General features: G+C 39.1%; 2 protein-coding genes across 11 annotated transcripts in view; one reads left to right on the plus strand and one right to left on the minus strand.

Moving 5' to 3' along the window:
• The window catches only part of ENO4 (enolase 4), a 28,875-nt gene extending 14,307 nt beyond the window's left edge, over positions 1-14,568 (plus strand). For 4 of the 7 annotated variants that reach the window (XM_081912736.1, XM_081912737.1, XM_081912738.1 and 1 more), the window contains exons 7-14: positions 1,406-1,471; positions 2,258-2,314; positions 4,984-5,151; positions 5,430-5,555; positions 8,338-8,527; positions 9,302-9,369; positions 10,379-10,496; positions 12,148-14,568. In XM_081912736.1, coding sequence (XP_081768862.1) covers positions 1,406-1,471; positions 2,258-2,314; positions 4,984-5,151; positions 5,430-5,555; positions 8,338-8,527; positions 9,302-9,369; positions 10,379-10,496; positions 12,148-12,260 — 906 coding nt within the window. In that variant the 3' untranslated portion in view covers positions 12,261-14,568. The remainder of the gene's footprint in view (positions 1-1,405; positions 1,472-2,257; positions 2,315-4,983; positions 5,152-5,429; positions 5,556-8,337; positions 8,528-9,301; positions 9,370-10,378; positions 10,497-12,147) is intronic. The other 3 variants (XR_014168639.1, XM_081912739.1, XM_081912740.1) reach the window with 3 other exon arrangements.
• A 1,395-nt stretch (positions 14,569-15,963) lies between these two features.
• The window catches only part of SHTN1 (shootin 1), a 67,297-nt gene continuing 60,403 nt past the window's right edge, over positions 15,964-22,857 (minus strand). For all 4 annotated transcript variants that reach the window (XM_081912731.1, XM_081912734.1, XM_081912732.1 and 1 more), the window contains exon 17: positions 15,964-18,563. In XM_081912731.1, coding sequence (XP_081768857.1) covers positions 18,359-18,563 — 205 coding nt within the window. In that variant the 3' untranslated portion in view covers positions 15,964-18,358. The remainder of the gene's footprint in view (positions 18,564-22,857) is intronic.

A 22,857-nucleotide genomic window follows, 5' to 3' on the forward strand; every position in this document is an offset into this window, starting at 1 on the left:
TCAAGGCACAACTCAAGGTCTTGTGAACCACACTGAGATCTTTTGATGAAGGGTGGTATACAAATCTAATCAATAATAATAATAATAATAATAATAATAATAATAATAATAATAATAATAATAATGTGAAAGACAAGACCATTTTTTCAAGGACATGGAGCTTGAATGATAATACCTGAATAAAGCAGTATTATTTCAGAAGTTAGTAGATGCCTGGCTAGTACTTTTTGCTGGTTGTAGTCCTGATACCCTGCCTACCATGCAAGGTGTCTTTATGCTCATACTTGCTTTCCCTCCTGCTAATACCTGCATTTACCTACTTGGCAGGATTTAAGATACTCTTAATCCACTCAGAACATTGCCACTGGTGTTGCGGTTTCTCCAAAACTTCTCATTCAACTTGGAACATGTCTATTAAAGGGAATATCTGCAGTTTAATGAGCATACCAGTTTAATGATCAGAAGGGTGGTGGTTCGAATCCCTGCAATGGAGTAGCTCCCGTTGCTCGGTCCCTGTTCCTGCCAACCTAGCAGTTCGAAAGCACGTCAAAGTGCAAGTAGATAAATAGGTACCACTCCGGCGGGAAGGTAAACAGCGTTTCCATGCGCTGCTCTGGTACACCAGAAGCGGCTTAGTCATGCTGGCCACATGGCCCGGAAGCAGTACGCCAGCTCCCTTGGCCAGTAAAGCGAGATGAGCGCCGCAACCCCAGAGTTGGTCACGACTGGACCTAACAGTCAGGGATCCCTTTACCTTTACCTAGTAACTTTTGGGAAAGGTCACTTGTTTTCAGAATGTAATTGTTGTGAGCCTGGCTACTTTGGGACGGGTGGCAGTTGCTGTCAGAGGAAGAGGAGAGTGCAAGCATGTCAACAGCATGGAGTGGACCAAGGGGCATGATGCCGCGAGCTCCATTGCCCCAGGCTCCCTGTCAAGCCCGTACAAGCAGGGAAGGAATTACCTAGCAATGGGGGAAGGCATCAACCAGTCAGGAGGGGCGGTTGGACAGCTGGAGGAGTCAGAGGGTCTGACCTCTGACCTCTCACAGAGAATTCAGTGCTGCCTGCACCACTGGGAACAGGCCCATGCCCCATTTGGAGAAGTGTGTTCCACCAGTCTCATTGGGAGAGAGGCTTGTGTCGCAAGTGACCATGTCTCACTTTTAGAAACTGGTAGAGGGCTGTGCCCCCGCCTTTAAAGACTTCTTAGCTTTCATTCACTCATGAACTTTTAGGACTGCCTTTGGTGATCTGCAGCTGTAGTGTGGCCTAAATTGCTGTAAGCCTTGAATAAAGCTTACTTACACACATACTGTCACTGAGTTTGGGATGGGAGCCAGGGCAATTACTTTTAATAGGGGGAAAAATTGTGGTTCTGTGGGTTTTTTTAATTTTTATTTTGCAGGGTGTAGAAAGATGTGTGGATATTCAGAGAGAAGTAATGAAGTTGCTGAGTCAAACTACTAACATGGTAAGATAAGTTATAAATTAATAATTTTCAGGAGTGTGTGTGTATTTATGTATATGTTTATGTGTATGTTTGTGTGCATATATACCTTGCTTTACAGAAGGTATACACAAGTCCAGTCTGTTGCCCTGGTTGACAAGTTAACTTTTCAAGTAAAAGCCACCAGAAGTAAATCAAACCCATTATCTTTTTATACAGTATGGCAATCATTTATTTCATTTATGCACCAGGAAGACCAAACAAGAAAGCCACCTCAAACTCATGGAGAGACCCATTTAATTAGGGACTCAAGTTACTATTGTGTCTGTTTTTCACATTTCTATGCAGGTGCCAGGTTGTCTATTAATTTTTTTTCAATAGAATGAATGATTAGCTGCTTTTGCATTGGCTTACGGTTCACGTTTGTTTATTGACACATATCTGTTATTGCTTTGACAAATACAACCTCTCCAGATGCCCTTAGGATGTGGTGTACTATTATATATGTCATTTATATTTCATGTGCCTAAATTCTGAAAAAAAGTCATTAATGTGCTTCATTTTGTTTGCTGCAAATCTGTTCAAAATCAGGGAGGTTTATTCATAGTGATGTTTTGGACATCTGTTGTCAGTTTGCAATAAATACATTCTGTTTCAAACTCTGTGTTCTGTACTATACCCAACCTTTATCTTGGATAGTATCTTTGAACCTATTACAGTATTTAAAAGATGGCTAATTTTTTGGTTACTATTTTTCCTGAATATATAATGTTGGTGTTTCTAAACAATTTTTTAAAACCTTTGTAACAGCCTAGTTCTGTGGGAGAAGGTAAAAAGACTTCACGGGATGCTGCAAAAAAAGCTCCGGTAAGAAAAAAATAACAATACAGTTTTCAACTTGAAGAGTGGATTATTGCAGAAAACAGTTGTTAGAATCATAAGGTGATAGGTTTATTAGCAAGTGTGATGGCCCTTGATGTATTGAGACTTGTGTACCATTATTTGTTGGGAGGGATTTATATTATACTATATTGTGAATAGAACAGAAGATTGCTTTCCATCAATCAGCCTTTCTGACATAATTATATCAACCATTAGAAGCTCAGGTTTGTAGGAATTCCTACTGCACTTCACACTGATTGAAGAAGGAAATGGAGGCACACACTGTCTCTTAAACCTGGAACCAATGTTACTCCTGTGATGATGGCAGCATAGTGCTCAAATAAGTCATGCTGGTTTTGTCTCTAGATCCTGTTACTTGGATCTGTATCAGTCCACAGGTTGCGATTTCCTAGGTATTCTAGTGACTCAAAATGTGGTGCATCCACTGCCTATGAACTAGGTTCAGTCATGTGTTCAAAAGCAGAATATGAAACCAACCAGAGTTACTTATTATTGATAGCCAAATTGGAAGCCCAATTTGGATAGGAATGATTTTTTTAAAATTATTTCTCATAAGAGCATTCCTAAAACAACCAATTCAATAAAAATATCATAGTGATGCACACTACAATAATTAAAACATCATAAAATTTTAAAAAGCATAAAATGTAGAACATGTTTATTGTATTTTGTTAATTAGACTGGGAGTTAGCAATGCCCCTGTGAGGATGTATGTATGAACAAATATGGGTTATGTAGGTTGGATGGTGAGGAGCGGATGCTCTCCAGGATAGGGAGAGAAGAGCAGGGAAATTTAAGTGGAAATTTTTACGTGTACAATTGCATTTTAAAAATGTTTTCTCTGTAATACTCTTAGATTTAATGTTTAATAAATGATTACATTAAATGGATGTATTTTTATTTAAACTGTTGCTAAAAACCATTTTTATAAGGTAAGAGAGGAAACTAAATAAATATTGTGTGAAAAATGTAGTGTGAAAAATAAAAATATACAGGATCATATTTAACATTGGTTCTGCTCTGAGTTAGACCCACTGAAATGAATGAACATGACTCACTTAGCACTATTAATTCCAGTGGGTCTACTCTAAGTAGCACTTACTTGCACATAACTGATAATTACATAGACTTTTCTTACAACAACAACAACAACAACAACAACAACAACAACAACAACAACAACAACAAAATTTTAATTTATACCCCGCCCTCCCCGGCCAGAACCGGGCTCAGGGCAGCTAACACCAATAAAGTTACAATAAAACGTAATAGGAAAGAAAACAACAACAACAAAAATAATTAAAATACGGGTTAAAATAAAATTTAAAATGCAGCCTCATTTTAGTAGTAGCCCATAAATCAAAACCATAAGGGGAGGGAAACATAAGGGTCAGACTGAGTCCAAACCAAAGGCCAGGTGGAACAGCTCTGTCGATCAGGCCCTGAGGAAAGGTGTCAAGTCCCGCAGGGCCCTGGTCTCTTGTGACACAGCATTCCATCAAGTCGGGGCCAGTACTGAAAAAGCCCTGGCCCTAGTTGAGACCAATCTAACCACCTTGCGGCTCGGAACCTCCAGAGTGTTGCTATTTGTGGACCTTAAGGTTCTCTGTGGGGCATACCAGGAGAGGCGGTCCCGTGGGTACGAGGGTCCTAGGCCGCATAGGGCTTTAAAGGTAAAAACCAGCACCTTAAACCTGACCCTGTACTCCACCGGGAGCCAATGCAGCTGGTAAACCACTGGATGAATGTGATCCTGTGGCAAGGACTCCGTAAGGAGCCTTGCCGCGGCATTCTGCACCTGCTGGAGTTTCTGGGTCAGCTTCAAGGGCAGCCCCGCGTAGAACTGATTTAGTAGGATTGGGGGATGAGACAAATAAGCATGCATATAATTGCAGCCTTTTGGGTTGATATGCGTAGGATTTTACAACACCTGGTGTTGGTAGGATTCTGCCAACACCTTCAGCATTACATTGTTTGCATTCTAGGGCCAAGATGGCTTCTGTTTCTATTGTCATTGGCACAAATTGCCCACTTTTAAATTGACTTAAGTGGAAGAGTTCGGCACATGGTTAAATCTCTCCAACTGAATCAGATTAATTATGCTTCATTTTAAGTGAATCATGTCCATTACTTTTGTTTCATATTTTATTAAACTTCATAGGAATATTGCATCATTTGGAAGCAACAGAGTTGTTTCATCCTGTTTCTTTTGTTTAATTGCCTAAGGACTACAATATATTTCTATTTTCTCCCTTTTCAACTTTGTGGAAGTATGTCAAATCTGAATGTATGAAACAGCATGCTTGGAAATAGTATTGTTATCTCTATGTGTCCTCTGTTCATAGAAACTGGGAACATTAGCCAGGCCATCTGCAAGAAACTGGTTGCCTTCATGTTGATGCTGATAATTTATATACAGTTGATGCACATACAAAATAATAATCCAGTCATAAACTGAATTATAAAATAGCTATACAGGGAGAGAATATCCTATTTTGTTAGGTTGTAGGACAGTATGGTACCTATATAATGCAGCAGGGGATGGGCTTGGGGGTCTTATTCGGAGATTGGCAGAACACTTCTTGTACATGGCTATATGAAATTAATACCAGTGTTTTTAAATTCATTTACAGTCTCCTGTTCTTAAAAAGATGTCTCACTTAGGCTGCCTGGTAACAGGGTTTGAAAGTCTTGAACAACCTCTGGCTTTGATCCAGTCTGCTTGTACACACCTTTCCTTGGAACTAGGAATAGATGTATACTTGGGAATAAATTGTGCTGCTCATGAACTAATTGACTGTGTAAGCATTAATTTTTTGTATCTTTATTTTCAACATTCTTTTGTCTTTTTCAGTACCTCTTCCTCTCTCCCCAAAAGGGATCTATCAAGGGGGTGGGCTCTGTAAAGGGAAGGAAGTCTATCAACAGATTTCATTCATGCAAAAGACCAGTGGCTCCTTTGCGGCACCTCAATGTTTCTAATTATCGTACTTTATTCCTATCATTATCTATTAAAAAAGAAAAGTGAGCACCTTCAACTCTGATAGTGATTTTTACCTTTCAGTATTTTTAATTTTAGTCTAAGGGAAAATATGAAGTGATACTTGGAACGTTCAAGAGCCCTGATGAAATGGTGGATGTGTATGTGGACCTAATTCGTAAATTCCCATCTATTATGACATTAATAGATCCACTGAGGAAAGAGGTAGGAGCTTTTTCTCTCTTTGTTTTGGTATTTTTATCACTGTCCTTGAGGAGAACCCAACAATAAAAGAAACACATAAAACGTGCTTAAACTTTGGGAGGGGTACATTTTCTAGAAAAGAGGAAGTCATAGAGGAAAGAAAATTTCACTGAGCTTCATTCCTCAGCATTGTGGCCCCAATCCAATTAATTAGACACACTTCAGTCCTACTGAAATCAATGTGACAGAAATTTGACTAAGATGACAATCCTGTATCGGGATATGTCTGAGTAGACAAGAATAGGATTTTGTTGTAACTTAAGCTCCATTATAATGCTTAATTCCCATTGATATCAAACTTTAGATGGCTGAGGGCCTGTTTGTATGAAATGTATGAGATGCATGCATCATATTAGTCTCATTTTCAGAGAAGGATTGCAAAATACAGCAGCACAATTAACTAGGACGAGAATATTTGCCACATTTCTGTGTTCAACTTGACTTGTGTTTTGTTGTAAACTACCTTAGAAGGATTTGTATCCTGAAAAGAGGGCTATAAGTGACTATAATAAATAAATACATTAAAGTAAAAATCAGTGGCAATGCCATTACCTTGAATTAAGTCTACCTCAGTAGACTTAAGACATTTAATAGATATATGCTTATAGATACAAGTCTCGTTCTCTACCAGCTGAGCTATCCCAGGTCACATGACAACATAGATTGCCATCAGAGCCCAAATGGCCAAAGAATAGGCAAGTAGTTTAGAGCCTCAAAGTTTTAAATTTGTGATATTGATCCTCGATTGGACTGTCAGACAGTCTAGTTGCCAGCTAACTGCTATAAAATAGGATAAATGCTTTCATATCTGAGCAAGACTGAACTCCCCAATATAACTGCCTCCAGTCCCCTCTTAATGCAGGCCATTAAAATCCAGACAAAACTAAGAGGTCTTACAATAGTTCTGGGAAGACAATCAGGCTGTGATTTTGGCAAGTCTCCAAAAGGAGAGAATTCTGTAATTGTGGAGCAGCCATTAAGAAGCGGTACATGCCCATGGCATACAGATTGTATACTGAGAAAATGTTTTGTCAGTCTTTCTCAGAAATCATAGTGGAGACATACGAGAGAGGATGGAAATACATATCTTGCTGCTTTAGTAGAATTACTAGCAAAATATTGGTAAAATATACTAGTTTCCGTTGTAGAGGTATGGATAAGGAAATGTTGGCAGACAAAGCATAATGGATAACATTGATTTTCTTTAGACCTAAATGAGACGGGAAAATTCACTCTATTGATTTCTTTTTAAAAATCAGCCTTCTGTTGCAAACTGCAATAGGAATAAAATTGTTACACATAAATATAAACACATTTACTTTTTTAAAAAAAAAGGATAAAGTGTTGTGAAGTACATTGGGGGGAAATGTGAAACAGGAAACATTACATGTGGTTAAATATATAACTATTAATTCTGCTTTACTGTCATATAAAAATGCATTGTTTTAAAATAAGTTGTTCTCTTTTGTGTATAAAAAAATGTAAGAAGAACAAATTTAAATATAGGGAAGATGGCAGGGGTTTTTTTCTATTAGGAACAAATATGACTATGGCTTTACCACATTCATATGTTTACTTGATGCCTCTCTGGGTACTGAAAAGGAAAGGAAAATAAATGGCTAAATAAATAGCACAATATAGTCCTGTGAGCTTCCAGTACCACAAAGAATGTTGATGGCTTAGAGATAAACTACCTTTCTTATTGTCTGAAGAGGGAATTCAGAGTTTACATTGAATGCCAGAGACTGCCTTTGCTGCTACCTTTGTTGGATGGGAACACGCTGTTGCTCAGAAATAGCTATGCTAAAGTCTGTAGGCAGCTTCCCATACACCTTCCAGCCAAGTGGGAAAGGAAAAGAAAAGGTCCAATGCAGAAATGGGGACCGCTTTTCAGCCCGTGAGCTGCATGTCCCCGTGGGCAACCTTCCAGGGACTGTGTGCCAAGGGTAAACAGGGCCAAAAGTGGGGGAAGGAATGACTTAACATTTGTATGGTTGGGTCCGTATCAGTCTGACAAAATTCAGCGGTTTATATGCACAGCACACATATACACACTTTCCATCCTCAGACCTGCAAGAAACATCAAAGTTAAAGAATACATTTCAGCAAAACAAGATCCCTCAAGGGCACAGAGCAGGGCCAGTGGGGGGCAGGGTCTGGCCTGTAAAGAGGGTGAGTGACTTTTGGAGAACCCTCACATCCCACTTTCCTGTATAGCAATCAAATATATGGCGGTTGTTATAATTATTTCATTCACGAAGTGATTTGCAATATAATAAAAACAGAGAGAAAACAGTTACATGTGTAAAATCATGTTTAAGATACACACACACCGAGTATATATATTTATAGTTTAAAACAAAAACGGCACATACTCAATTCAAACCCACTACCAACTGGGATAAATATCTGATTAGAAGGGTTGACCGTTCACCAATTGGCTGGTGCTGATGGGAATTGAACTCCAGCAACATCTGGAGGGTCCCTTGTTGGCTGTCCCAGCTATATGAAGTAGCGAGGGAAGAATGGGAACCCAAAAATGCATATTTTGGGTTCCTATTCCAAGCAGGTTAGAGCCTTGGACAGAAGCACTTCTGTAGGGTTGCAGGTATTAGTTGTGGGGGCCCATTTGTCTTCTCTAAAACAGCACATACTGAAGTTTATACTGAAAATACAGAGTATCCATCTGGTTTCTGGCATTAACTTCTGAAATTCTTAATCCGTTATTTTGCTATTTGTATAGGACTGCCAGCAGTGGATCACACTACGCAACACGTTGGGATCTAAATGCTATATTTTTGCAGAAGAATTGTGCAAGAGTGTATCTAAACTTATGGAGAACCACAACACACCAAAATGCAGTGGTCTCGTCCTAAAATATACCAATGAAGCTAAAATTTCTGACCTCTGTAAAATAACTCAGCTTTTAGATGGTGAGGAAAGAACGGAATTAAAATGAAGTACACACTATAGGTTTGCCCATACGATCTGTAAAAGGATGTAACATGTTATACTTAAATACAGTAATTGACAGTGTTAGAAATGCTTATTAGACATAATTGGCTCTCATCATGGCACAACAATAGAGTTGTGGGCTCATGTTCAAAATATATTAAATGAATTCTTAGAATACAGTTCAGCTCAAAGTGCTGTATAGAGCCAGGGTAACAGGGCGTATCTCTCACACGAATCGTTTCTGTTGTATATTTCTATGGACATTTTACAAGTTTTCAAAATGTAACAAAGCTGCTGAAATAAATGAACTCTAAGCTTCAGAATTTAATTTATTGTAGCTAGAGAAGTGGTTTCCCCCTTTCTTCTTTAATCTGCAGCTATATTTTATATAAGTTTAGATTAAATTAAATGCCTCAGTGCCTCACTTTTGTCTTGAATATGCTACCAAAATGATATGTTCAGTCATTAGTAGTTGTAGAAAGTGACAGAGCAAGTATTTCAGCTGTTATACAGAATGCCCACAATCCAACACTGAGTTAAATGAATTCAAGCCCTTTTAAATAAGTGAGCTTAAATTCTCAAAACTCAAATGGATTATGAACCATGGATTTAACAGAACAAGAGAAGACATAGAAAAAAACAAGAAAAAAACTATTGTAATAGCCAAAGGCAAACAATGGAAAACAGATAGTCTTTTGGCTGGATAGAGAAATGAAGAAACAAAAAGCACTTTTCATTTCCATCCTATACAGGTCGAAAGCGCATTTCCATTTTAGGCAGTCCAGATGGAGAGACTTCTGATGACAGTCTTGTAGACCTGGCAAGTAAAGTAGCGAAAGCTGTTCAATTGCTCAAATACTGCTTTTTATCTTGACGTGGCCCACAGTAGAAATGTTGTCTGTAGTTGAAACACAGGTAACCTTTTAGAAAATTGGCTTTTTTGAGAGAGTCGCCTTTTAAAGAGAGTTAATCTTTGAACTATGGGGGGGGGGAGATGCACAACAGTGGGCAATGGTAGCACAGTGAAAATATGTATTGTCTCTTGCTGACATTTTAAGGAAAAGTTAAGCAAATTATTCAAAACATAGAGCACTGACAGTATTTCTTGAATAACAGGTCTTAATGGACTCAGGCTAGTCTCTTTGTGCTAAAGCATAATTGCATAGAGGATGTCACTAAAAATTGGCCACTTATTTAAAATTAATGTGTGAATTTTAGTCCACCCCCCTCCCAGTCACCCTACCCTGCCTCCTGCTGTCTCCTGAGCTTCCAATTCCCTTCCTTTCAGCACTATACTGTTTTCTTGACTCTCAGCTCAATGTGGTTTCCCTTTCCTCTTCTCTGGCTTAGATAGCTCTTTCTCCCTACCTATCCCACCAATGCTAGAGCTTGCATGAAATTCTCTCCTAGCAGAGTTTTTCCTTTGACTCATTGTAGCCAAGGTATTTGTTAAAATGCCATGCCTGACTCTTACTCTACGACCTTACAGCAGTCCAGTCAATGACCTGTTTACATGAAGGTCATGGGGTTTACATGTAGGAAGCAGAAAATTAACCAGAAGCCAAATTTTAGCACAGCATTACAAAACAAAGGACATTTTCAGTACACACTCACTGTCCTGTGGAATAAATGCTCCGGCCATGCATATGGCAGTGTTACAAACACAAGCATAAATGCTGAATTGTAGGCCTCCACATAGAGATGGGAAATATGAATGTTACATAATCAAAGTCTGCTTCTAAGGCACCCAAGTTATGTAAATAGCAGGAAAGGGGATTCATTTTTCCCCTCAACACCGGAGGTTTAAAATGGTAATTTTTTTGTTTAAGGCTGTTGGACTGAGAACTAGGTTCATCAAGTTGGGAGGTCTTTCACGTGGCGAGAGGGTCGCCAAATACAACCGTCTTCTTGCAATAGAGGAAGAACTCGGCAAGAATGGAAGACTTGGTAAAAAAAAAACCCTTTCTTACATTGTTTTCGGTGTTTAATGAATAAGAATACAAAGATTGGAAAAGGAGTGATTGAAAACACTCTGCAGGAGGGAAGGAGAATCAAAAGACTATAAATAAGCACTTGCAGAAAACAGGATGACATTTGCCACAAAGTACATTGTCCGTATAATGAGTTGTCTGTTTACCTGAATGTTAAAATAAGACATCCTTTAGGCACAGCCTACAACAAGCTTTTCATGAGCAGAATTAATTGGTTGGAATCTTCAAGGCCAATGGAGAACATTTTTAATGTTATTGGGATTTTTTTTGTTCACACAGAATTTTAGCTGGAGGCAGGCATGTTGCAGATGATGCTTTGAAAATTGTTCTGTAGCATTCCATATAAAGATGCAGAAATATAGCTGTGTGAAAAAGCTACAAGGCAACTTCATACTGAATATCAGATGTGGTAGCAGGCCTGGTAAGGGACCTGCTTGGAGATTGGTCAAAGGCTTTGCACCCAGAGGTTCCAGGTTCAATCTGTGGCATGTCTGACTAAAAGGAGATAGCACGTACAGTCATATCTCGGGTTGAACGTACTTCAGGTTGAGCGCTTTCGGGTTGCGCTCCACGGCAACCCGGAAGTAACGGGGCACGTTACTTCCGGGTTTTGCCTCTTGTGCATTGGCAGACGCTCAAAATGACGTCACACACATGCGCAGAAGCGGCAAAACGCGACTCGCAGATGCGCCATCATGTCTTACGTTCCATTCAGGATGCGAACGGGGCTCCAGAACAGATCCCATTCGCATCCCGAGGTACCACTCTAATGGGAAAGGTCTTTTCCTCAGACCCTGGAAAGAGCAGTTGCATGGACAAATGATTGGGCACGGTGTACGACAGCTTCCTATGTTCCAGTTCATTCTGCCAGTGGCATCAACCCAAATGAAAACAGTATTTCCTTGTATATTTCCCATGGCATGTCATTGAAATTTTATACTTGTCAGCTGTTCCCTAGGCTGGGCACAATCCCTATGCAGGAATCCCCAAATGGCATAGCCGAGGCCTGGTTTTCCCGCTTTCTTTCTTCGTGCATACACACAGATACAGGCACTGTGCCAAGCCATTACAGGGAATGAGTGTATGTGCGCATAACTCCATAGCCTCTCTTATAAGCTAAGGAACATGAGTTTGAAGTTCACATTCCTTCAGCAGAGTGAGGAGGGCTGGATGAATAAACAAGGAGTACATATGCTTCTCATATCCTAGATTGACCTGAAACAACTTGGATGTCGCCTGTTTAAATGCACGTATGCAAAGAACTATGCTGTATTCACAGATTCACAGATGTAGTAGAATAGAATTGTTTACGAATGGAATAACAGTCCATGCTTCTACAGAGTCGGTGTAGTGTATTTGCTACGAGTGTGAGCTGTGAGGCAAGAAGGCCTGGCATTACACTGCACGTGACTTAACAGCGCAATTCTACATCTGTACTCCTAGTTAAGTATGTCCAGGATCCCAGCCATACTAGTATAATCTCCATAGGTACATGCCTGCTAAAGTTAAGCACATTTAAATCACATTGCTTTTGCTGAAATACTTTTGTAAATATATGCTTTTTTTAAAAAAAATAAAATACTCAGGATACAAATATTCCATTTCAGGTGACAGAGAGGATCATGAATTTGTTGATTATACTGAAGAGGAAGAAGAAGAGGAGGAGGAAGAACTTGAGTCTACTGATATTACTGCAAGGACAGAGCGCTCTGCTACATAGAAAGTGATGTTTCAGACTTGGCATTTTTTGGCCCAGAACTGCCCCCTGAATTCTTCATTTTGAGGCCAACAACATGTTCCCACAGGACTACCACAATGGGGCAACAGTTGGCATGACACAGTCAGTCCTTTGGTTTTATTTTCCTTTAAAATGTTTATATTTCTGCTATGCATCCTTTAACACAGCTTAATGGGAATTTACCATATGGAATAACAGTTGTTTGTTCTATAAAGATACGACAGCACTCTGTTTGAATCGGGGAAACAGTGTAGGACAGAAGGACCACAGAATCCATGAGTAATGCATGCTTTACTAGTCTGTTACTCCATTTATGAATGTGTTTTTTTAATGCAGTGTTCACTTTTGAGTCCTTATTTCCAAAGCATAATAATAATAATAATAATAATTAAAATTAAAATGTTTGCCATAATTCTGTTTTAGGACATTAATTTTCACACACAATTTTAAAAATCACTTTGCCAAGCTGATTTTCCTTTCCATTAACAGTGTCAGCAGTCAAAGTACAATTCAGGTTTATATATCTCTGAACTAAAATTCTCTGAAAGTTTGAATAGATCAGGGGTGAGGAAACTAACTCAGAGCTGAATGTGGCCACCCAAGCCTCTTTATTTGGCCTTTGAGACTCTTTCCAGGCCACATTCCTCACCAGTCCTGCTCTGTACTCTCCCTCAAGTGCTTTTGCCTGGCTTGACTATATATGCTTGAACTATAATGCCTTTTGCATGCCTGATGTGGCAGGAATATACCCTGTTGTACAAGGCAAAAGTCACATCCATTACTCTGCTCATTTTTGACTCTAACCCCACCCACCACCACTGCCCATTGTCTGAAAAACATGTCCCAGCCCTGGAGTCTACAGTGGTCATTTTCAAATGCAGCTGTGCAACCAAATGCAATGAGTAACCTTCTCAGCAAATGCTTCCCATTCAACAGAAGACCTCTAACTTTGCACACAAAGAATGCATATTTTGATTTGACTCCTTCCATGGATATTAATTGGTATGATATAACCTGTATACAAAAGAGTTTCATTCATACTTACATATGACCTTGACTGGGCTGGCTTTCATTACTGTCTGCAAGCCCCGTGCTTTTTCTGGGGCTCTGTCTGTCATAATGACCCGTTTTTGGTTCCTGTATCTTACGGCCAGTCACCAGTTTTGCTACATGACAGACTAAAAACTGATGTAACAGGCCACCCCTGTCTTAAAGCTGGAAAGAACAACAAAATGCCACAATATCTGGGAAAAAGTCAAAAACCTTTTTTAATAAGCAGCATTAAAAAGATAAATAATTTATATCATAGTATAACAAATAATTTAACTAGAAAGAAATACATTTTTCAATTTTTTGCATATTCTCCTGTAAGAATTCAAGGAAAAATACATTTAGAAATTGTCATATGAAATTCATTGTAATCAAACTGATATCTAAGTGCAAAAGCAATTAGTAGGAAACAAAACCTACTGAAGGGCAAGTTCATGGAAAGCAAATGGACATGTTTCCCCATATTTATCAAACAGTTAACTGATTAGATCAATCCCATTATTTGCTTAACAAACATGCAAAATAAAAATAAAAATTACGCACACTGTTACCACACTAACAATGCAATCCTAAATGTATCTACTTAGGGCAGGTCTCGACCAATACATTTTGCTGCCTGAGGCAGTGCAAGCAAATTGTGCACCTTTGGTCATGGTGCATATGTACCTTAGGCTGGTCAAGTTACTTTGACATCTGAGAAAATCCCACAACCACCTCTTCCTGGGAGTAAAAACACATTAATAAATTAAATAATTATTTGCTGTCCTCTCATGGCATCCAAAATCTGCCAGAGACTGCTGCTTCACTATGCCTAATGGCAGGGCTGGCCCTGACTCGGACAGTGGGGCTTTCTCCCAGGGAAGTGTGTAAGGATTATAGCTTTTAATGATTTTGCTTTTCAGGAGATAAGCATTGAACAACTACTATAAAGCCAAGCTAACAAACCAAACACATTCATCATTTAATCCTAATTACTGATCATTGTCTCCTATCGTTAAAATCTCACAGTGCATTCAAGAACATTACTACCCAATTTCAAACTAACATTAAATTGCTCAAGTGTTTTTTGTTTTTTAAAGGAGAAAGTCCCGACCGCACCCGTTCACTGTAGTGTAAAACGTATGTTGATTTTGAAAACGTGAAAACTGTGTAAAAAACGCATTTGTCACTGTCTTCACTGGGAAATGAGTGATGCCATAATTGTGCTATGTAAGCTAGTTCACCTAGTTAAAAAAAACCCCAACAACAACAACCCCATGATGTTTTGACAGGTTATTGTTGTCAGGTGTCATTTTGCAGTAGAATAAAAGAAGCCTGATGCTGATTCACTGAAAAACTGCAACATATATAGCAGGCACGTCCAACTCCCAAGAGACTGTGATATACTCCTAGTATAAAAAAAAAACTGACAGTGATCTACCCATTGTCATTGGAGGCAGGAGGAGTGTGCGTGGGGTGGGTGGGTGGTAGGGGGTGGGTGGGTTGCCCAAAGTTGTTGAGCTTTTTTGGGGGGGGGGAGGATTGCAGAGCTGTTGAGCTTTTGGGGATGATCTCGCAATCTACCAGGATCAGCCAGGGATCTACCAGTAGATCATGATCTACTGGTTGGACATGCCTGATATATAGACTGGTGCTTTGTGGCCATGTACATGTTGGTTTACAAGTAAATATTCTTTAAGCAGAACAGCACATGCAAATGTTTATTAATGGAGAATTAATGGAATTAATGGAGAAAGGAATTTTGGTGGTCTCCATATGAGATTCTATTACTCTGCTCTTAAGCCTTTTAAAACAGACAGAAGCTGCTACCTATACTTGATCCTAGATACTATACCTACATTTATTAAATATGGAGCCACAAGAGAAGGTCAGCTCAATACAAGATTTCTATAGACTTGGTCTTGTGAAATGATTCAGCTGCCTGCAGCTCCATGTACATGTTACTCATGCGTAAGGCATATTCTAGTACAGACCAGAGCATTTTTAAGAACTGTGCATTGAGTGTGGTTGTCAGTACAAACATACATAATTTTATTTGTATGCTGCCTTTCCACAGTTCTGACCATACTCAAGGCACCTTACAACATGAAAAAATGTAACAAAAGGAGTAATAAACAATAAAGAAAATATTAAAATGTACAAGCAGGACAAACAATTTTCACATAAATCACAGGATCTAAAATAGGACCACAGCAACAACTCCCCCCAACAAAACCCCCAAAACAGCACCCCAGCCACAGTCTGCACAGGAAGAGCAACACGCCCCCTTGTCTGTAAGGCTTTGTGTATTTTGGACACTTGGCTGTTTGGGCGTCCTAACTGCATGGAGGCCCTACACATGAGGAGGTGCTTGGGCGTTGGCCTTCTTTTACCAACAACCACACTTTATGTGTGGTTGTTAAAAATAAAGCTGGCTTTTAAAAAAATGCTCTGGTCCATATGCATGCATTCTCTACACGTGAGTAACATGCGCACAGGGTTTGCACAGCCTGGCAGAACAATTAAGAAATGACATACTGGTAGACTGAATGTTTAGTTGAAAAAACAGTTGGGGAAAGGTTTCTTTCCTCAAGAGATGCCTCAAAATGGTCAAATATACTAATTTCTGATCGCTGTAGAAACCCAAAATGTGCAAAGTTGCCTTCCTTGTCTTAGAACTGGGGTGCTGCTTTAGTCTGCCTCCCTGAGCAAGTATTTATTTTATTTCATCCAGGAAGACAGATGAAGCCAGGTGGGGACAGAATTAAGCAACAAAATGGCAACCAAGCAGCAGTTGCATGAAACTGCATCCATATGAAACAGCATCAGTATGGTCAGTTCTTTGCATGAGCCAGCTCACTATGCTGCCTGTCTTAAAATGGCACAAAACATCCCTGGCAGATGGTTCTTGCAGAAATTACGGTCTACATGTTGAACCACCACACATTAAGAGCCCTCTGCGTGGAGCAGCTTCCAAGCAAAATCAGACCATTTTATGTTAAGGCATAAAAATGAATTCCAGGTTCCCTCTGCAGTGAAAATGGAACCAGGATTAATGACTGGTTTGGTGCTAAGTATGAAGCTTGCAGAAGCATGAAGAAAGAGTGGCTGGGGAAACCCAGCCAGGTGGGCAGGGTATAAATAATAAAATTATTATTATTATTTATTAAATATCAGTTGAAAGGAAATTAGGTGAGAAATTAAGCCATTTATATAGATAGCAGTGCAAAACCTAGCTGGATTGTATGATGTCTGAACAGGTAGATTATTTTAAAGGAAACAGGCCTCATTTACTTTTTTTCCATAAGGAATTCAGTGGCATTGAAAGCCATGCCTTGGAAGCATCAGCTTGCTATTGCCAACTTCTCTGACTGATCCTGCCAACAGCAAAACAATACTCAAGGGGACACTGCTGACAAGATCCTGTTATAAGGCAGAACTACTGAGTTTTTGCTTTTCAAAAGTATCTAAGTACAGCTGTTATGGGTAAGATGGATAAAATAGTCCTTATATAAAATTTGTTTGGGCTACTGAGGTATAGCTATGTGGGTATGAATCCATTGGGGACTTTTTCTGTAGAAGCCTCTTTGAAACGAATGGAAATTGCATAAACTCTTGTGCATTTTTTTTAAGGCTGTTATTCTGTAGCCACCTACCTAGGAGTAAAGCCCAATGAGTCAGTGGAAAAACTTATGAGTAGACATGCACAGAATTGCATTGTTGAATGACTGAAAATGGTGCCCTAATTAGGGAACAGCTTAAAAAATAACTAATTTTAGTACAGAACTTTTAAAAAGCACCATTGGCATTCCCCATGAAACAGAAGGAGGAATGTGTCTTTTATGATGATATCTCCTACAACCTATTTGTATATAACCTAATAACCAAGAGAATCTACCTTTTCTTTTAAAAATTGTGCCTCTTCGGCATATGCAGATATATGCAAACAGTGATCTATTAAAAGCAATACAATTAATTAACAGTGCAGTTCTAAACATTTGTGCTCAGTTCTACCATTTTTAATGGGACTTACAGCCTAGTGAATGCACAAGACTGTAGCTGAAGACCCTTTTAATCAGGTGGTAGCTCAAAATTTCATAAGTCTTGCAGAGAAGTCCCCAGTACATTTGGGACAAGCCTTTTGGCTGCACATACATCCTCAATGAACAACATCAAAATGCGGCTCAACACCCTGGCTTGTTCCAAATCTGTTAACCAGATCTGTTAATTAAGGAAAGACTTCCTGGTTGGTTGGATTGCTTGTGTGAAGAGACTACATAGATGGCCAAAAGGCTCACTTATATCTTTTCTTATTAAGGTGAGTTATGTTCATCTTTCCTTTTCTAAAACTGATTTGTGGCTGCATCTATCAGTAGAAGTGCATTTCTGTGATTACCTAAATAAAGCTCAATCTATCAGTTTTGGTGAGCTTTCAGTCCTAAACAAGGCATCAATATAAAATAATATCAAAATAAATTTTGATGTACTGCATAATTTAAGGAAAAAAACCAATACGATAATTCAGTAAAAACTTCCCTGCTGCTACAGGAGAAAGTCAAATTGTATATAACTTAAGGTCATTTCAATAAACAATTATGGTTACATGATTAGAAACTAGGAGGAGTTGCATTCAGTTAAGCACTACTCCAAGTAGTCCCATTGAAATTAATAGACGTAAGTTACTTATACCTATTAATTTCAATGTGTAGAATTCCAGGCTGCACCATGGAAATTGTTCCAGTGCAAGCATTTTTGCTTGCCAGATGGAATGATCTCCCTTTGTGCTGGTCTTGGGGTTTCCTGACCTGAGCAGATTTGGGGAGGTAGCAGGGAGCACACAGCGGGAGAAGTCCTTGTTGTGCTAGCGAGACTTATTGCATTGGTTTTTGCTACTGCAACAGCTTAGCTGAATCCAACCCAAAGGATCTACTCTGAGTACAACTAAATTGGATACAACCCTACAGAATTAAGCCCTTTCCAGTACACACAAATGAAACAACTGATGCTCACTGAAAGGAACTTCCAGAAGTTAATGCCTTTTAGCACATCTATTAGCAATGAGAGCTGTCTGTCTCTTTTGTTTTCCCAACGCTAGCATCTTTATGAAGCTGTTGACCTTTTCCTTCAGTCCCCTTGTCTTGATTCAGATGTCCAGGCGTGTGCTCTTTGGTTTTCTCAGGATTCAGTAGTACCATGGATTCTGCTTCCTTTTCTGTACCAGCAGCCTTATTTTTAAGCCCCATGTTGGTTGATGACCTGGAAGCACAAAGCAACATGTAAATATAGGAACAAATCATTAACATACTAACTGGCTTGCATCCCAACTTCAAAAGCACTAAGTACAGATTATTTGGCTATTTTGAGGGCAGAATATGGTAGCTGCCAAGAAGCTATAAGTATTGGAAAGAACAAGAAGAATCCTTTGGGGAGAACGAAATTGATGTGATTGGCCCAATTATTATTGGAGCAGTTTGGGCAATTGTTCAGGAAGGAAGGTAACTCAGCAAGGGCAAGGTGAAATAGAAATGCTGCCATTTCGACTGTTTTGACTGAGAGCTGTAAAGCCTTACAGTTTTAAAGAAAGAAAGCCAGATCACAGAAATAACAAATTGTCATCCTTGCAGAATGTTATGTTCAGGTGCCAGATTTCTTCAGCAATAAATTGCTACTTTAGAACAGCAAAACCTTGTTCTTCCTCTGTGATCTTCATACTTCAAATTATATACACCACAATCACACCAAACACTGGAACTTGAGACTAACTAATTCAGAACCTGGCTCTAGCTGATCCATTTGGCAAGTCCATTTGGTCATTATTCAAATCCCAAAGTCTTATTTTTATGCAGATTCTGACTGGTGCTTATTTTGGTTTTTTGCTGAAAGTGGAACAGGTCCCCCCCCCCCCTTAACATCACCGTGAATGAAACTTTGGAAGTGACAAACAAGAAGAGTTATTTTAGAAAATGCTACCTCTGAAAAGCTGATTGCCCCAACACTATCAAAATGGTCAAAGCCATAAATGCCAAGGTCTTTAAAAAAATAAATCACTTTAGAGGTAACCATCTTTCAAAATCTCAACAGCTGGACTATTTAACACAATCTGGTGAATCAGAGTATAATTTTTCATTGGGATCTCCACAGGGGGCCTGCATTAGTGGATGGCAGCAATCCAACAGCTGATGCACTGCCAAAGAGTGTGAAGCCTGTGTCATTTACAATAATAAAAAAGGATAACAGAGCAATCATATTTATCACCTTTGAGGACAGAAAAATGGGAGATTAAAGTCTGTCACTATAACACAGTTTAATGGCAAAACCCAGTGATTATGTACTAGCACAAAATAAGAAATTGCCGCTCAGGGTTCCTTTGGTGCATCTCCGCCCCCAAGTCCCCTTTTTACACAACTGCTGTTATTTACGGTGCAATATTATTGTTAAAAACCATAAAATCTCTCTCAAGTGTTTACTGCTGACTTACCACACTGTATCCTGAGCTGAAATTTGGCACAGCTTAACGACACAGTGCAAAACAGATTTTTGAATTCTGTATAAAAGAGTACAATCCGCTCAGCTGTATTGTAACTGTCAGTGGTACTTTATTGTTCTGAACACAATTTATACAGGAGCAGATCATAGTGGGATTGCACTCAGCCCTTACTTCAGACCAGAAAAATCTCAACGGCATTGGTGAAACTTTGCTCTTCTGCTCTGGAATAAGTTTCAGTTGAAATGAAACTGATTTTTAAAAATGCTATCTGTGCAGACTATTTTTGTGGGGAGGGCAGTTGGGAGGAGAAAAAATAAGTCTGCGCTGTACTGCCATGAAGGATCACTCAGGCATTTTTTTACCTATAAACCAGTTTGTATGGCATAGTGTTTAACTAGTACTTGTAAAGGCAGATATGAAGTGACGGAGAGTCTTAACTTCTAGCTCTGTGCAAACTCTATTGATAACACGGTTCTGAAAGTCAATATGCAAACTAATATTGTGCAGGAAGAAAGCAAACTTTTTTTTGAAGAAAGGTTGGATATAGTCTCCTGTTTATGTAATGGCAGCAGCACTCAGTCCAGATTTTAAACATCAGCTAAATGCTATTAACCTTTGAATTAAGAACTAAAGACATAATTAAAAAGATAAACAGTAACAGCTTGGGGTTTTATTGTGTAAGCCCACACAAACATTTAATAATAACTGCTATCAGTCAAGAATTTCAAACACCTGCTGCCACTCTCAGTGCAAGGACTTATACATCACAAAAGATAACACAAATCATTAAACGTGAAAAGGAAAAGTGATAGAACAGTACTCCGCATGAGCGTCAGGGTTATAGGTCACCTGTTCACCATTTTCATGCAAACAAAAAGTATTAATCCAAACAGCAAACACAACAGCATAAGCTAAGGAATATGTGTGCCTTAGATTTTTTGATCTCCCATTGAAACTTGATTTATTTAGGTATTTTTATACAGCCTTTCATGTGGCATCCCATCATACTCAAATCTTCTTGGTTTTGATGCAGCATTTGCTTTACTACAATCTGAAACTGAAACCTTAAAAAAATGAAACGATTCTCCAAAATACATACCAGTCTGACAAATGGCCTTTATAATTTGTAGAAGTAACGGAAACACTGTCATATCTTGCTGTAGAGTCTAGAGCAACGTTCTCTATCTGAAGTTTATGGGATATCTCCATTGAATGTAAAGCCTCCAGACTGCATTAATTCCAATCCTACAAAGGGAACTAGAAACTAATTTGTCATCTTGGAATTATTAAAACACATTGCTCCTGGTGAATATGAATCCTGCATCCGAGCCATGGAAGACCACTATCAGTGACTCCCTCAAAGACCTCCTCCCTAAAAGACCTCCATGATTGGACAGGGGCATTGGGGATCAGGAAGTCCTTGAGGCACCCTGGACCCAAACTGTTAATGGCCTTGTAACCTGGTCTGGTGGCATACTGGTAACCAGTGCAGACTTTTGAGTACTGGAACTATGTGCTGGTCATAGTCTGTCCCCACCAGCAGTCTAGGCACAACATTTTGCACCAGCTAGACCCCCTGGGTCAGACCCATAGAGTTCTATCCTTAGTACTAATTACAAACCATCAGGGTATTACTGTTTGAAGTAACAGGCTCCTGGGTTACCTGGGAGTAATCTCATTGAGCAGTACTTATACAACACATTAGATGCATAAACAAAATACTAAGCAGAAATGCTAAGGGCTCCTGCAGCATAGAAAGGTGGATATGAATGGGGACACAACATTGGAGACCTTGTGCTAGATCTCATTTTTAAGAAATATTCTTAGGATTTCTTCTAGCCATTATACAGCATGCAATAAAAAGCAGTTAGAAGATGCTGAAACTGCTCAGTTTTCAAGCATGTTTCTGATGTATCTATGCACCCTTCTTTCGCCATCCACAAGGCATCAATCTTTTAAGGAAGAAGATTCTCAACTTCCAGCACATCCTGTTGTTCTTTCCAATTTGTTGTTAAAGCTTAATTGCCCATGCACAAACTGCACACAGAAAACCTTTGTAGTTGATTCTCTCTAAGGCTGAGCTGTTTCCTGCAGTGCCAGTAGACAATTCAGTGGTGCTAAGATTACAGCTGAGGGAAAGAGAAAATCCTTTAATTGTATAAAATCATCAGATTAAACCTTACCCAATATGTGGCTTCTTCTGTTAACCGAGTCCTCTACTACATGGAAATGTTTACTAAGTGCAGAGAACATACTAAGTAAAAGGAAGGGGGTAGGGGGAAGGTTGGAAGAGCAAGATACAGCAACTTTCCCGTCCATGTACATACACCACAGGAACGTCAGGAACTGTTCCACACTGAACAAAATTAGCACCTAGTTTCTCTGAAGAAACTGCCTAAATGAAACTCCTGCTGTGTTTAATTTTGCAGAGAACAATTGGATTAGGTCTCACGTATTATACACAACCTAGCCTCTATCCACTGGTATTTTCTCTTGGTCTTTCATCCCTAAACCACTTCCGCTGCAACTTGAGTTGAGCATGGGAGCTGGGTTCGAATGTACAGCGGACTTTAATGATAAATTCTTAATACTGACAGCAAACCTTATCTTAAGCTGCAAAATTCAATCTTGTGTATGAATGAAAAAATAGCTATGTAACTATTCAAGCCAATACAATTCTCCCTAAGATGTTCTGTGACTGTTTTCTGATTTCTTTCTTTCTTTTTAAAAGTATTTCACTTTCTGTGACTTTGAGTTAGTGGACAGTGGACTGTAAATAAATGATATTGGATATCTGAACATATAAGACTAGCAGACTTACTTTACTTTTAAATTCTAAAAATTGAATTTATTTATTTTGAAATATTCATTTATTTTGAAATAGTGCCAACCTGTTGCAAAAGAGTATGTGTGGTTTAACAGATCTCTTCCTTTATTGACTTGCATGTCACCTTGTTATGAAACAGATACATGTTCCAGTGCCCATCTCCCTCAAGTCTTGCCTCCTTCTTTTGCATCCTCCATCAACCAACTTTGTTCTCCCCTCAAAATATGCAATTTACT

The sequence above is a fragment of the Podarcis melisellensis genome, assembly GCF_964234715.1.
Source record: "Podarcis melisellensis genome assembly, chromosome: 5".
In the NCBI taxonomy this organism is placed as follows: Eukaryota; Metazoa; Chordata; class Lepidosauria; order Squamata; family Lacertidae; genus Podarcis; species Podarcis melisellensis.